The sequence below is a fragment of the Amphiura filiformis genome, chromosome 6, assembly GCF_039555335.1.
Source record: "Amphiura filiformis chromosome 6, Afil_fr2py, whole genome shotgun sequence".
Classification (NCBI taxonomy): Eukaryota; Metazoa; Echinodermata; class Ophiuroidea; order Amphilepidida; family Amphiuridae; genus Amphiura; species Amphiura filiformis.
This window is the reverse complement of record NC_092633.1, coordinates 40,285,501-40,302,553: the sequence shown is the minus strand read 5'-3', so window position 1 is coordinate 40,302,553 and position 17,053 is coordinate 40,285,501. Positions and strand designations below refer to the sequence as shown.

The 17,053-nt window shown below is 36.6% G+C and overlaps 1 protein-coding gene across 1 annotated transcript in view; it reads right to left on the bottom strand.

Moving 5' to 3' along the window:
• The window catches only part of LOC140154523 (uncharacterized), a 102,155-nt gene that overhangs the window by 16,094 nt on the left and 69,008 nt on the right, over positions 1 to 17,053 (bottom strand). Inside the window, 14 exon segments of the mRNA XM_072177093.1 lie at positions 268 to 471; positions 1,717 to 1,911; positions 2,413 to 2,709; positions 3,097 to 3,303; positions 4,835 to 5,026; positions 6,160 to 6,274; positions 7,132 to 7,313; positions 8,291 to 8,497; positions 9,829 to 10,023; positions 11,407 to 11,563; positions 12,208 to 12,347; positions 13,356 to 13,571; positions 14,411 to 14,617; positions 15,479 to 15,599. Coding sequence (XP_072033194.1) covers positions 268 to 471; positions 1,717 to 1,911; positions 2,413 to 2,709; positions 3,097 to 3,303; positions 4,835 to 5,026; positions 6,160 to 6,274; positions 7,132 to 7,313; positions 8,291 to 8,497; positions 9,829 to 10,023; positions 11,407 to 11,563; positions 12,208 to 12,347; positions 13,356 to 13,571; positions 14,411 to 14,617; positions 15,479 to 15,599 — 2,635 coding nt within the window.

Genomic DNA, 17,053 nt, shown 5'->3' with positions numbered 1-17,053 from the left:
ATCCAAAATATTAAAACAAACATTAACCTTCCAAAATAAAACAAAAATGGGTACTGTGATTTGGGGTAGGTTGTGTCTTCTCCTTTATTCTTAAAATAACTAAAATATCAAAACAAACATTAGCCTTCCAAAATGAAAAATGAGGTACTGTGACTTAGCACAGGTTGTATCTTCTCCTTTCCAGTAACCTGTCCTTCCAGTCTGCTCATGACCCACCCTTAATGCTCTGCATGCTAGCCATATGGGCTTAAAATAAACCTCACTTACCAAAGACATTGATTTCACAAATATACTGTGTAGCCCGATCACACTCCCAATCGAAGAAAGTTCCGTTGCTCACAATCTGTCCACATTCTTGTGCACCATTGAGATCATCAGGTTGACCTTGACCCCAATTGCCCAAGGCCCAAGCATTTGGTGTAGAACAGTCTATCCACCTCCAGTCTCCTTCCACAGCAAGATCAAAGTAACCTAGATAAAATATTAATAACAATTTGGACAAAAAGTTACTCTATGTGTGGATAGCCATTTAATTATTAGATATATGTATGGAAATAAACCAAAAGATCCTGTAAGTTCTACAGAGTGCACATCTGTAAATAGGAATCTCCTATACCCTTTGGAGGAAAAATCAGTGTTTCGAAAAGTGGTAAAGTGGCATGACACTTATACAGCAATACATTAGAAAAGGCTTAAAAACAATTAGGCCCTGATTCATATTCCCCATTTAGGCCTAGGTATTTGATTGTCCATGAAAAATGAGCAGGATTCGACTTTGGCTCTGGCTAATCTTTGAATATGTGTTATATTTCAGAAACACCAAGCTATGTTTGAGCTGGCGTAAGCTGTATGGCTTATAGGGTGATCTAGTCGGCAATTTTCTGTGAAAAGGCACAGGACTCCGTATGTTTTGGCTGTCTTTATCTGACCTTCAACTTGCAGACAGTGCAAGTTTAAAAGAGCTGAGTCACTCTTGAGTCAAGAAAATAATTTTTTCCAGGACCCTGATTGTACAGAAAGTTATTGGGGGAGCATTTACTGGTGTGCACCCTACAAATGTTTTGTTTCAATGCTGACCCCATCTCTACCTCCCTGTACTGAAACTGAATGTCACTCAAAATAACATTTATGCTTTTAAAGATTATACAAGAAATGTGAGTGACATTTTTAACTCCCTCCCCATTAATGAAACTACACTGCACTCTGTCAATCTTTTGGTTTGGTCTCTCAGTGTTCTGGCCATAAGTAAAAAGAGAGATCGATCAGAAAATTTCAAACCGAAATTTGATTCATTAATTTCTTATAGGAAAGAAGAAATAGCTTCTTTAAAAGAATTGAAACAAGCTAGTTAAAATAATATAATTACTTAAAAACCTTTTTCAATTTCGCAAACACATTCACTGAGTCAAATGGGCATATCATTACAACAATATGTGATATGATCAAGGAGAATGAGTCACATGTCGGCAATTTTCAATTAGAAGTTTTTTACATAATTTTCTGGCAGTTTACAAATACTACATTTTGATGCAAACCCCATCAAAATTGGACATCTGGTTACCGAGTTATGAGCAATTTATCAATGGCTGAAAACAATATAAAACAAAAGAATTTGAACAATATTTTTGCCAATATCTCAAAAACAATATTAGTGACATCGGACTCATTCCCCTTGATCATGTCACATATTAGGTGTTTAAATCTGTTGGTACTTACCAATCCACCAATCACCACCTCCAGTTCTTTCCTTTATATAGTTATTCTCTGCCTCTGTCTCTATGATAACCAAGTCTCCATTCTCAGTGTTCTGACATTGCAATCTAGCATCTACAAACGTCATTACATCTAATCTTCCAGAAAATCTGTAGCATTTGCCATCAAAGCCTGGCTCCCAACCACTTGGACAATAGTCTGCAAATAGTCAAAGTAATTAGATTAATCAGTTAAATATATGTTAAAGCCTTAATGTACAATCTTTTTTCAGAATATACCTTTATTTTTTTCAAAACCGATTTTTTGGCATATTTGTAATACTTACACATGTTCCAACTTACATCTATGAGCAAACTGTCAAATTCCCCCTATTTGTATTAAAAAACTCGTAAAAAATTGAGCTAACTTGAAATTCCCCTGGACAAGGAACTTACTGCTAATTGTCTAACCCATTGTAACCTGCACAAAACTCGGGGAGCTGATCTGGTTGCAAAGGTTATTTGTGGAAGTCTAGGGTGCACTCTCTTGTAGCAGCAAATTTCCTGAATTGTTATTAAATTGTTTATAGAATGATGTGGGCCATAGTGGTCAGTGACAACCTGTATAGTGTGCCGAGGCTTGTGGATCAACGTCAACTGTGCTTTATTTTATTCTACCTCATTGGTATGCAGTATGTGAGTGACACATTATATAACCTACTTGGTGATACTCCTGTGGTAGCCTTTGTCAATGCTGCAACAGGACGGTCTCCATACAGAGTATCAGCCTGAATACTAAATATATACTGGGTCTCAGCCATCAGGTCAGTGACTGTTCCATTTCTTGAACCTCCTCCTGGCACATAGGTGAATGTGTCAGTGTTGTTATATGATAGTTTGTAACCCAATACATCACAGTTGTATGGAGATGGTCTCCATGTTAGCGGTACTGTGTCGTAGGTGATTCCTGTTACTGCAGGACGGAAATCTTGTGGGTCGACTCCATCAGCATCAAATTCTGCAAGAGAATAGTCAGATGTTACAAATTTATACCAAACTAATTTCAGATTCAAACCAAACCTCCAAATTGAGACAATTCTAACATAACTTTGTTACTTTTATAAGCTTTGGTATTCTGAAGTCTCATCATAGAAGACAAGCATGTTGAAAATAGACTGGCTAAACATGGGTCGATAGTCATTTTGTTGTTGTTGTGCAAAATCTGGATGTGCTGGATGTGTCACTATCAACCCATGTTGCACTAGATAGCGAATCAGTATAGAAAATTGAAATGGAAGAAATGCATTGTGGGAAGTGTACAATATCTTCTATAGTTTGAGATAGCAGTATCATCCACAAGGGGGAGGGGGGATTTCACATGGAATAGCCAACCATATAAGCTTACCTTTAGGTGTTACTTCACAGACATAAATCATTTCCATTTCACAGTCTCTATCACTGATAAGACCTGCGGCAGAGTCTACCGTCACACAATTCTCTTGTGCCGTCATGTCACTAGGCTCTCCTGGTGCCCAGAAATTAAGAAGCCAGGACCCAACATCAGTACAGTCAACCCATCTGTAGTCTCCTTCCTCAGCGATATCATACATGCCTAGAATAGAACAAACAAACAAATTTTAAATACTCTGCACGCTAGCCACAGGCTTCAACATAAAAAGGTTGTGAGATATTTTCTCAAAATATCAAGAGCTATCTTAAGAATCACTGAACCTATTACAAGGCTTGTTAGTAAAAATGTACAATTCTGAAACTTTTGTAATTTTAAACTTGTTGTCTGCAGTCAACAACCATATGGAGAGGGTTAAAATGAACAGAGGGAATTATATACCTCATATATATATTCCTGTCATCTGATTGGTTAAAAGTGCAGTCATTGATTTAGCTATGCCCTCCTTTTTAAGAATTACATAAAAACTGAACTATTCCCCGGGCAATAGTCTTTTAAAAGACTATTCCCCGGGCATAGTCATTTTCACATCATCGGTGTACATGTGCGTCCCGATGAAACTCTACGCACGCGATGGCGTGTTTGCATTACGCACACGGCGCCAAAGCGCTGCTTGCCAGTTGCACTTCGGGTCATAGCATGGTTTTGAGATCACCTTGGGCCTATAATTTTAACCATGCTCCTCATAGCAGTCAATATTTAGAGAATAAAGGTATTGTTTTTAGCCGCTGGAGTGCATCTATTGTCTCATATAACACGGGCGACATCATTATTTTAAGTAAAACAACAAAGTAAAACAACGAGGCGAAGCCGAGTTGTTTTACGCCAAAAATAATGATGTCGCCCATGTTATATGAGACGATAGATACACCCAGTGGCTAAAAACAATACCTTTATTCTCATTCTTAAACACTTCAATTCAAATAAAAATATCATACAAATTTTAATTAAATTAAATCCCACATCTTGCAAGGAATTACCTAGGACTTAAAATCGATCAGTCCCGTTGTTGCTGTGCGCCTCGATTGGTCCAAATAGCGAGTGCAGCGTGATCGCGTCCGACAAGACATGCTGACCCGTGTGATATCGTGTCATATCACACGGGTAAAGCTGGGTAAGAACCAATAAGATTGCAGGAACGTTCTCAAGTGTTTAAGAATTGTATACTAACTTAGAGCAACTAGGCCCTGGCTACTCCTACACCTTCACAGTAAACAACAGCAAAAATGTGTAATGTGTATCACAGAAATATCAAACTCGATTATCGCCATTGCAAACATATATGGTACTGGCATGAGTAGGCTAAATAAAATGTCCATACTACGGAAGGAACTCACTCTCTTGAACTCCTGACATCTTTCCAACTTCATATTAATAGCCTTAATTTTTACAATTTTATGATAATGAATTCTTTAGGTCAAATTCCATTGTTACATTTTATTTGGACTCTCATTCTGAAAATGTTTGTTATAATTCATTGCAGAAAATTGAGGAAACACAGCGCTTTACAACTAGGGGCTATGTTTACCTGGCAAAAAGTAGTACAAAATTTTTTCTTTCTCCCAAAAAATAGTACTGTATTTTTCTAGAATCAGGAGTAGAATGACCAGTCCTTACAACTAGATAATATAATGCCATAAGCAAATAATCACATGGCATTAAATTATACACTTACCAATCCACCAATCACCAGTGGCATTCAGATTCAATAAGAACTGTACCTCCTCCACAGTCTCCACCACCAGCAAATCACCATTCTCTACTGACTGACAATCTTGTCTAGCCTCCAACCAAGTCCTGGGTCTTGAAGTGACAAATCTGTAGCAACCGTAGTCATAGCCGTAGTCATAACCTTCAGGACACCTTTCTGTATAAAATAAATTTTAAAGAGCAATGATTTATAGTGCACTATGCACAGGCACAACATTGATCCACAAGCCTCAGCAGAGTTTACAGATTTTTGCTGACCATACACTCCCATATCATTCCATAAACCATTAAAGGAGGGACTCAATATAGACCTCAATAGGTACTGACATATTTTACTGTATTAACCAAGTAACAAAACATCCTAGATAAGCCAAACTATTCTTTTTCTGATTCTCATGACAAGACAAATAATTTGAGACCATTTTCAACAAAGTCAGAGCAATTTTCATTCGCACCCTCTGAGCCAAAATTAGACCTATGATATCACAATTTAATTTCTTTGCCCATACCTCCATAACCATAACATTGTACATAGGTCAAATAACATTATACTCGTCATCCGAGCTTCTTGACTCCCTCCACTGGCTACCCATCGAAAAACGCATCATGTTCAAAATCCTCTTATACATCTACAAGTCACTGAATGATCTGTCACCAATCTACCTGTCTGATTGTTTGACGATCTACATCCCAACCAGAGAGGGTTTACGCTCGGCGTTAGACGCAACTCGTCTAGTTGTCCCCAGGAGCAACAGATTAATTGGTGATAGGTCTTTCAGTGTACAGGGACCCAAACTGTGGAACAACATCCCTTTAAACATCAGAGTTTCCCCCACTGTAGATAGTTTCAAGAGTAACCTAAAAACTCACTTGTATTGATTGTTGCTGTTTTTTAAGCCTCTTTCTGGTATTATTTGTTTTTTGTATATTATTTGTATCTTTGTAAAGTGCTTTGATCAGGTTGGAAAAGCGCTATATTAAGTGCTGTTATTATTATTATTATTATTATTATAAATAATATTTTGTCTGAATCCTGAAGAAGGAGGAATACAATAGTGTTATTTTAAAGCAAAATCCAAGAAATGTTTGACCTTGTGTAAGGTTCCTTTTCTTACCAACTTAGTTACTTTATTGAAATGGTCCTACAGGCTAGAATGATCAGCTCAAATACAGTACAAAATTAACATGTGTTAACTCTAGAAATAAATTTGGAAGTAGCAGGATTCAAAAAATAAAACGTTTGGTTGGATATGTAGGGTTCAGAGATCAACAATCAAAAGTCAAAATTACCTCCAAGTGGTGTTGCTATGACAACAGATAGCTCAGTATCTAGTTCCTGATATGCTGTGAATGGTGTCAAACTGAAATTGTAAATTCTTGCAGCCTGTAAATTCTCAATAGTTACCTGAAGAAAACATAATTATATAAAAAATATGATCATGGATTAGTCAACTTACACTGTATTGGTAATAGAATGGAAACTTGGATCTTTTACATTCATTCATGAGAATTTAAGACCATATTTTTATCCATGAGGCTGGGTTATCAAAACATGATTTAGTTGAAAAAAGGTGCACCCACATCATTATTAATTAGGAGTAGTGTGTTCACCCGAGACAAAAAAACCCAAAGGAATTGGTAGCATGACTCTATCCTGTGTTATTTACCAATAATTATTGCAGGTCTGTTATGGACTGATCTGGTTAAAACTGTGGTCTCTGAAATTGTGCTTATTATTTAAGATTATGTTTCTTTCTTAGATAGTGAATAATTTATTTTTAATACAAGTATGTGGCACATTAAAATTCATAGAATACAAATAACCTTAATTAAACCAAAATGTCATTTCTTGGTATCAGGTATAAAATCAAGGAATCTATAAATATTTGTATCAATTCACAAGAAAATGACTTATTATATAGCCTTTCTTTCTTTTGATCAATGTCAATACAGATTGTGATCACATTTAATTTTTGTTAGATGGATTAGATTAGGTTGATCTAAACTACTTAAAGGATTCGGATTTAGCTATGTTTCATTTGGCATAACGAGATAACATTTTCTTAATTCCAAAAAATTAGTGCTGTATTTTTTTTGGCAAAAAAAGTACAAAGTAAAGTAAAACAAACACAGCTTCATAGGGACCAGTGTAAGGGAACAAAATACTTCAAGTACTTATAATTTAGAATCCCAAGACTAAAGCCGTAGACGAAAATGATCAATTTACTGATTGCACTCTAGATCTACATATTCCAACATTACCTTATCTATATCTGCACCTTCAACGACAACATTTTTGATGGTGGAATCAGCAAAGAAGTATGAAATTTTATATCCTAGGATATCACAGCGAACACCACTAGGCTGCCATGACAGGGTGACTGTATTGGCATTATCCGCTTCTCCTACTAAGGATGATGGCAGTTGATTCTCAATTGATATAGCTGTATAAATATAATCAAATATTGTATCGTTAATAGCAATATATATATATCAGTACATCTTGCTGATATCATCACATTGTCAAGGTAGAGTGGAGACCAGGGACTGCATTTCAAGGAGAGTGAGAGTGATAGCTCCCCTACAGCTCTCCTTAAGTCTCACTTAGGAGAGCGATTTACAGCTCTCCTCATTAGTGATTCACTCAATGGTAAACAGTTCACATAACTCTCCTACAGCTCTCCTTGAAGACATCATGGGAGCTTTTAACAGGCAATCCCTGTGAGACTCGTTAACAAGTAAGCATTTAAGCTGCAAACCTCCTAAAAAAAACCTAATCTATCTTTCTATTCTAAACAAGTATTTATGAAGCGCTATACAAAGAACACTGCGCTTTACAAAGAAAAACAATCACAACAAAGAAAATATCTTTTAAAAAAATGAAATGCCAGACAAAATCAAAATGGCAATAAATATGTTTTCAAAATATGTTTAAAATTGCCACAGGCTTGTTATTCCATATGCGGGGAGCAGTGACAGAAAAGAGGAATCACCTGTTTTTTTAAGATCTCAGCATTAGTTGAGTGAGAACAGAGTCTGCATCTTGTGCCAAGTGGATCATTACTCTGTTCAGAGATAGGATTTCTCAGGTAAGAAGGAGCTTGGTCATTGAGACATTTGTAAATATATAACATAATCTTGTACTGAATATGCTCTTTTACAGGCAATCATTGCAATTCCTTTAATAAGCCAGCAGTATGCTGGTTCCGGCCACACCTAAAACCTAATCGCTTCAAACGCTTTAGGTCACCTTTGCATGCACCTAACAACAGACAAGTTTGCATAATCAATATGCAAGATGACCAGCCCTAAAAGTATTCATTTCAGGGTTTTGCATGTTTCTTTTCTATTAGAAATATAACTTGGATCTTACTTGATAGTTTTCTTACTTGATAAGATTATTTAAAACATTTTGACTTACTTTTCTGCATGATTTCGCACACATATGGGTTAGTAACTTCACACAGTCTGTCATTCCATTCTCCGGCAGGTGTTAACTCAGCACAGTCACGGTAACCAACTATATCATCTGGGTTGCCAGATTCCCAGTTAAAGTATTGCCACCCTGACAGCCCTGTACAGTCCTGCACCCAGCGCCACTCATTCTCAACAGCAAGGTCATACAAGCCTGGTAGGAGAAAAAATTGAGAGTGAATTACATGTTCATTTTGGATACGGATTTGTTATTTGAGTCAGTTAGTTTAATCTCTCTTTATTGAAGGTAATAACTTCAGTGATCAACACTACTTTCCAAGCAGGCCCTCAGTCAATATAAAACAAAATATTCACAGTATTATAGTACACAAAAGTGATTCAATATTTAAAAAAATGCAATGACAATCAGGAATTCATAAACATCTATCATTTTACATGAAATGAGAACATTTGCTTTGAATTATCATACTTATTTTCCATATTAGTTCAAATCATTGGTGATAAACAGTTCCGATTTGAAATGTACGCAAACCAGAATTAGTTGCGCTTTTTATCAAGAAAAAATCATTTGTTAAAAAAGAATTTTGTGCCAGTCGGCCAGCATAAGTCCCGGGCGGGGTTGTCCAGTGCTGCCCACCATAGCTACAACCATGCCTTTGATATAACGTGTAACATTGGGGTATTTCAGTTGAAATCCATACTACCCCTGTGGAAGATTTTGGAAATTTCTTCCACAAGGGGAGTATGTTTTTCAAATGTAATTGGTCAGGATTATTAATTATTGCAACCCATACCCCCCCCCCCTTCCTGTATTATGGCTTTACCTATATCCTCCACAGCTGGAGTGAGTATTTCAAATGGAAGTTACCCAATTGTCTATTCTATTCAAAACTCATACTCCTTCTGTGGAAGACTTTAGCTAAATCTTCCACAGGGGTAGTGTGGATTTTAAATGGAATAGCCCATTTGAACTAAGGTTGAAGAGCTTCAGGTGGAAAGTTAATTGCTATAATGGCACCAATCCATCAGCATTACCTAAACACATTTGTGACCCGCTCCCACAAAACCAGACATAAGTCACTAAATTTGAAAATTGAGTTTTTGATGTCTTCATTTAGTATAGGTCTTCAGCTTTCATTTAATACCAAAATTATGTTTCTGGGACATGTGGTCCTCATTCTACAGTCTTTCAATAGGAAGGGGGGAGCGACACATAAAGAAAAGGTAAATGCAAGAAAAATGGCTTTAAAGTTGTAAAATGACATGTTAAGGACTTGGTTTGGCTCAAAAAATGCTAGATTTGGGTGCTTTGAACGTAAAAGAATATTTTGTTTACAATGGTAGGTTAAAGTAAACATATTAAGGAATAAAAAAATAATAAAAACTGAAAAACAAAATCTGCACGGTTTTTCACCCCTTTCCCAACTATGACTCGCAATATCTCAAAATGGCTTAGTGCGACTTATGGCAGGTTTCGTCACAGCGGGTCACGTATCTGCTATTGCCTTACACTGATTCACTTACCAATCCACCATGGTCCCAGAGCCGAGCCAGTATCATTAATAAATTGAAGTTCTTCTTGAGTGTTCACGACAAGCAGATCAGCACCCTCTGTTTTTAGACAATCAGCGCGTGCTTCACCCCAGGTGGTGGGTTCAAATCCAAATTTGTAGCACACATAATCTGGGCCAGCAGTAAAGCCTGGTGGACATATCTCATCTTGGAAAAGAAGTTGATAAAACAATTCAAATTGATAGCATTTTGAAAGTGATGAAATATAAATTTGCTATACGCACATACCTAAAGCTTAAAATTGCCAATTATTGTTTGAATTAGGACCTTTACTGATAAATGGCACATATCCATTATCATCTGAACCTGATCTTCCAACCTGATAAATATACATACAAAATAACAGTGGCAGTACAAGGTTAAATGCTTACTAAAACATCTGGGCACCTAAAATAAGAGAAAAACTTCACTACAGTCTGTCCACATAGAAGTACAAAGTAAATAGACCTCGGAAACTGGAGGTATGAGAATAATTATTTCGGTGCAATGCGTGTGTAAATGCTTCTTTAGCGTGCCAACTGCTGCACGATTTGTACTTGCCGAGTGCACCACGCTCTTTACGTGTCACATTTGTTAACACACAGTGTGTGTGACGTGAATCATTGACCCCCGATGCCACAGATTTGGTTTGTACTTCTATGATCGTGTGTCATATACTGGGGTACTCAAGAAGGTGGATTTGTTATATTTTGATGTGCAGCTTGGATTTCAAAACACTGTCTCTTGAGTATTCCTTCACTTAGAAGATTCAATTAGGTCTTAAATTGAGGCTAATTTATTCTATATTACTCATGTTTTTAACCTGTTTTAAAATAATTTTAATTATTTTCTTATGACGCTTGGCATGAAATGTGCCAAGGGTGGCTGAGGAGTAGGGGGAGGAGGATTATGGGGAGGGATTCGTATCATAAATATGATCTAAAACCCCCAGTAAAAATTTGAATCTAGTACAAAAATGTCTTAATGAACTCCCAGACATCTAAACCCAGGGATCTAAACCAAGTAAATAAATACAGAAGGTCATTTAAAAGACTAATACTTGCTCAGAATGATTGTAAATGTGGAAAAAAGAGGTGGGGTTAAATCCCACCTACTTTGTGATTGTTTTTGCCCGCACTCTCTCATGTTTTAACCGATTTCCATAAAACAGGTGTCAAAATGCTCAGGAAGATGAACCACTTCAAATGAGACATGTAGGTAAAATGTTTGAACCATTTCATTTTTTTACTATGTAACACAAAGGTACCCCAGGTTGTGTCACAAGACCCTATGTGGACAGACTGTACTGAGCAGGAAACAGATAATTCAACAGTTAGGCATGCCCTGGCTGTTATAAGAAAAGGCCATGAGAAAGGCCAAGAGAAAAATCAAACTATTTTTGTTTTTTCCTCAAGCGTAAGGGAACAATTACAAATGTTTGGTTTAGGTAGTGAAATATTTTAAAATGAAACGCTTTGCCAGTAGAGTGCTTCAGACACACCCTGTGGATAGCATTATATTCATATGGATAACTATACAGTCTCAACTTACCATCCGTAACAAAAGTTTTGACCACCAAGGTTTCATTAGCAGGCAGTTCCCCATAGCTGACAGTTAATGCTGTAATTGTTATGGTATAATTGGTGTTTGTTACCAAACCTGTGAGTTCTACTTCAGCTGTGTTTGCACCCGAAACCTCTTTGAACAACTGATAACGAGAAACAAAATAATAATAATAATAATATACTAGCAACTGCAACCACAACAACAATAACATTAGCAATAAATCACTCTTTCTCCGGTCAGTTATTGCCCATAGGTACTGCTCTGGTCTTGATGAGAGTCAGCCATGCTATATATGCTATTCTGTCCCACCGGAAATTTGTGGCCTATCAGAGGCTCAGGAAGATGTTAAATATTGGGGGGGGGCAATGTGTACCTGAACCAAATTATTGGGGGGGGGAAGGCAATGGTACTTTCCATAGCCACCAAAATTATTAGGGGCCACCCCCATAGTTCCGGAGCAACTGCCTATGTTATACTGCCTCCAGGCCATGACTAGACGCCCTCACAGCCTAATTTTTTACTTTTTTTTCCCTCTCAATTTCACTCTAAATTTTGTGTCAATTCAGTGAATCAATTCATCAGGTTTGTTCTTCAAATCAAAATTTTATGCAAATGAGATATGTAACTAAAAGTACTCTGATAGTAAATTGTTGTGTGTTTTGAAATATAAAGGTATACAGTTATTACTAAAAATAAATATGGTTGTCCACCCCTCGTATAATGTAAAGAGCATGTGTTTTATGATGGAATATAAATTCATCTTTACAGTATTACACTGGTACGTACTGTAATTCCTGGGTTGGTGGTGTAAGCCAATCTATAGCCTGTAACATCACATCTATAGATGCTTGGTGTCCATTCAATCAATAGGCTACTAGCTGATGATGCAAAACCAGTCAGATCATATGGTGTCCCATCTAGAGGCTCTGTAAATGCAAAAGAAATAACAAATTATATTTCATAATTACCGTATTGACAATTATAGTCCCACCCCCTTTTTAGGTGCCAAAATTGGGGGTGGGATTCACTGTGGAACTATACTCCCATTTTTTTTTTTTTTCTGGAATTTTTCAAAAATTGGGGTGGGACATTACTTGAAGGTGGTACTATACTCATGTCAGTATGGTAGTCATCAATTCATTGCTGGTTATGCAAGTATGCCCATCATACATTCACTTGAATGGGTAAAGAGTGTTCAAAGTGGGGCACAAACATGAGATAACATTTCACATGATACGCATTCTGTTGCACTTCATGTTTCCAATTTTCAATAACATTCCAAGGCAACCTCAAAAGTAGGGTGTGATTTGGCAAGGTACCGCATGATACCCCCTGGTCAATGACACGACACACAATACATGGCTCTGCCTCTTATAGACTTTTAAAACTCTTATCAGGGTAACTAAATAAACAATGGTAAATTTGTGACTTATTGATACAGGTGAGAATCCTGTTGTGAATTTCCAAGTACAAATCCCAAAACATCCCCCTAGAGACACTTATCAATTAACAGTTCTCATTTGACATACAGGGCAATAGTAAACTGTGCAGAACATTTTGTCATTAAAAATGTAGCAGAGATTACTCCAGCTGTGAATCTGATCAAAAGGGACAATGATCAATTAGTGACCAATTAGTGGTTTTTGCTTCTTTTAGATACAGTGAATAGAGTATACATACAAGACTGAAAAGAATGGGAAACCTCTTCCAACGAAAATGCCCACAACTTTATTATACCAATGACAATTTGGGTTTTGATTGAAGCTTTTGTCAAATTCAGCAATCACTTAATCAAATAAAACTCTTTAAGCAACTTTTATGTTTTTAAAACAAAGAGAAATTCTTATTTTAAATCTGCGTCAAATCTTTGTAGAATGAAGTAATTTCCATAGTGCAACAAATTCATTTTATATTCAACAAATTCGGCATCTCACTTACTCTCTTTTCCAGTTTCACATATGTATAGCCTTGAATTGGAGCAGGAATATCCTCAAAGTATCCATCAGTGCCTCGGATAACAGCGCAGTCTTCATTGCCCCCTTCACCACCGTTATCTGGTTGGTCATCTGCCCAGTTATAGAAGAGCCAATTAGGTGGTGCCCAACAGTCCACCCAACGCCAGTCTCCTTCAGTAGCAATATCGTATATACCTGTACATGGGAGGCAAATATCACATCAAGTTTATTGGACGGTCTTTCAATTATTGAATATATAATCATATGGGTAATTCTACGAAAAATTGGTCCAACAGAAGTTTCAATATTCTTTAGTCCCGAAATTGTATTATTACATTATATAAATGAATTACTGTTCTGTTAGAACTTGGTAAGATACTCAAAACATGGTGGTCTTCTAGTTTTCCATTGTGCTTTTAGCTCCAGGCAGCCTAAAAATCTGCAAAATTGTGCAATCCACTCTTTCGTTTTATGTCATTAATCTCAAGTTTCTACAAAATGTGTTTAATTTAATTTAAATTAAGTCAAAGCGAGACAGAGAGTTGCCCAGGACTACTCGACAACTACTGGATTACTGGTTGTTGGCTCCCTGGTTGGCTCCCAGCACTATAATTTCATGAACGGAATAGGTTTATTCATAAATTTGTGAATCCTCTACATACAGAGGCATACATCTCAATGTATGTAATTCAGTTGTTGTAAAAGCATGATGGTGACCGGGAAATTCAATGTTAATAATATTTAATAAAAGTCAGAACCTTCCTTGTGCTTTGTACTGCTACATGTATGCTTTTTATTGTAATAGAGGTAGTCATTGTGACGTCATCGCCGCCATCTTGTGGGTACAAGAGGTGTGTCATGTGCTGCGACTACCGCGTAATCGAGGGCGTTATGTCAATCGCATGGCATGCAGAAAGTTTTGTGTAATAGCCCTCTGACATAAATATTTGCCAATACCCCACTTTCCCCTTAGCATCCATATCATGATGCAGTTAACTTTCATTTGTAATTAGAGAGACCAAACTTCTACTTACCAACCCACCAGTCATTACCGCCAGCAGCTTCTGCTATGTCTCTGATGTATCGATTCTCCAGGGCATTCTCAATGATGATGAGATCAGACATGGGTGTCTGTAAACAGTCGGCCCTAGCATCCTCCCACGTTGCTACGGTGCTTGAAAACATATAACAGGTGTACTCGTCACCTATCAAAGCTGACTGGTAACCCTCTGGACAATAGTCTGATTAAAAGGCAAATTAAAAAATAATTATTATCAATATGTGACATGATCAAGGATAATGAGTTGGATGTTTCTAACATGATTTTGAGATATTGGCAAAGAAAGTTTTAAAATTCTTTTGTTTCCTGTTGTTTTATCGATTGATAAATTTATGTAACTTTGCAAAGAACAGTCGCATCAACATGGGGTTTTTAGTTTCTGAAACTTCTAAATGTCCTCTTTAGAAACATATGTAAAACTCATTTTCGACCAGGGTCGATATGTGATTCATTCAAGGGGAATATCTTTGCGGCGTTTGGTAACCAATCACAGGCCGCGCTGTGTTTGATTGACAGCGATGTTAGATGTGAAATAGTTTTCTATTTCTGTGTTTTATTATAGCTGGTCATATGTGACCCATCACATCAAAACATACCTCTTGGGGTAAAACATGGAAATGAGTTTTTTTATATCAGATAAAAGGTGGTACCTTAAGCTCGAAAATGATACTAATTTCACTGGGATTTGACATTCATTTATTAAGTTATTAACCAAAGATCGAACACACTTGTATCCTATCAATCGTATATACCACGTATTGAGAAAACAGGGCCTAAAGATTAAGTTTTCCATGCCAACATGCCTACTTGCGTAGTTTGTCATCATTTTTAACAACTTTCCATGTTGGGGAATTTGGAGTGGATTTTCTGAAAATATACATTTGAAAGATGCATTTTGCGATGAATCCAAAAATCAACCTCGTACTAGATTTTTCATTATTTACACAGTCTGCTGTGCAAAATGGCAAATGCCAACAAGAGGTATGTTTTGATGTGACGGGTCACATATAACGTTTTATGGTTTACAAAGCTAAACACTTACATATTTGTTGAAAAGTTGAGAAGAAACCAGTACGGACCCCACTCAAATCTGTTTGTAGTATAACTACAAGTTCGTTAGTTTCACTTGTAACATCTGCTGGAAGTTCAGACCCTGATAATACCTATAAAATAAAATTCAATCGTGAAAGTTACAATAATTTTTCATAGAATAGTTTTAAATCATAATGAAAATAACATGAAATGGTTAATTGTAAGTTATATCATTATCAAATAACTACAAGGTTCCTTTGGCACTGATGCCCTCTTTTAGGAGCCAGTCAGGATTTAGTCTGGCAACAGTTATGTTAAGGGGTCAGTCACCCACCTTTGCATTGTATGGGGGGAGGGCTGAGGACATATCAGACACACCAAATTGCATTCTGAATATGAGGTATGCCCTTCTGATATCAAATAATTATGATTTTTTGAAATTTACAATATAATACAAATATTATGGCAAATTATTAAAAATTGATATTTTTGATAAAACAGTCCTCAAAGTAAACTTTATAAATCTAATATGTACCTAAAAAGTGTATGTAAGTTTACCATCATATATGAACATTCTGACCTTTCATATTAAAGATATAATTATGTTCACTTCATGTATATCTTCAATACGAAAGGTCAAAATTTTCATATGATGGTCGGCTTTTCATCCCAGCTACATACACTCAAAGTAAAGACTGCACAAAAAGTAACGCAGCTGTTATAAATACGCCTATTCTGTCGGTCGGACATCCGGGCTATCTCTAGTCTCGGGCCCAAACTGCATGTGGCTCACGGTTTGTTGTGAACAACAGAAACCGGCTGTGAAGGAGGCTACATAGCGATGTTGCTGGAGTGGCATTCAATTTCGGAAAAAAGCGACACTCGACCATGGAATTTAATTTTAAGTTTGTCAGTATATAAACGGTAAATCAAGTAAGTTTCTTTCACTCTGAAGACTTAGAAACGATTGTTTGATTCCACTGACTATTTGCGATCGAAATTTACATAACACCAATGACAGAAATCATCAACAAAAATCGAATCAGGGACTTGTTTTCACTCATCATCAACCGGAAGTGACGTGACACGGACCGACAGAATAGCATGAGAACTAATAATTTTGTTCGCAATATTTCAACATAGAAGAAGGATGATTTATTCTGGCATTTTGATACCCCATTTGTCCATTTCGTTCAATATTAACAATACAGCAGTGTTTTTAAAGAAAAATGCAGGAATTTAAAAGTTGCAGCTATTTGTATTGATTTGAAGTCAGCGCGAAGATAATGGAAGGTTTTACGTGCCACAATGCTTGCGTAATAACCATTGATCGCTGTAAACTGCAACTTTTAAATTTGGGGATTTTTCTTTAAAAGCACTACTGTGTTGTTAATATTGACCGACATATGACAAATGGGGTATCAAAATGTGCGTAAATAAATCATCCTTCTTTCTATGTAGAAGTATTGTGGAAACAGTTATTAGTTCTGAAGCTATATGCGTATTTATAACAGCTGTGTTACTTTTTGTGCAGACTTATCATAGCATTATATTTATAAAGTCTACCCAGTTTACTTTGAGGACT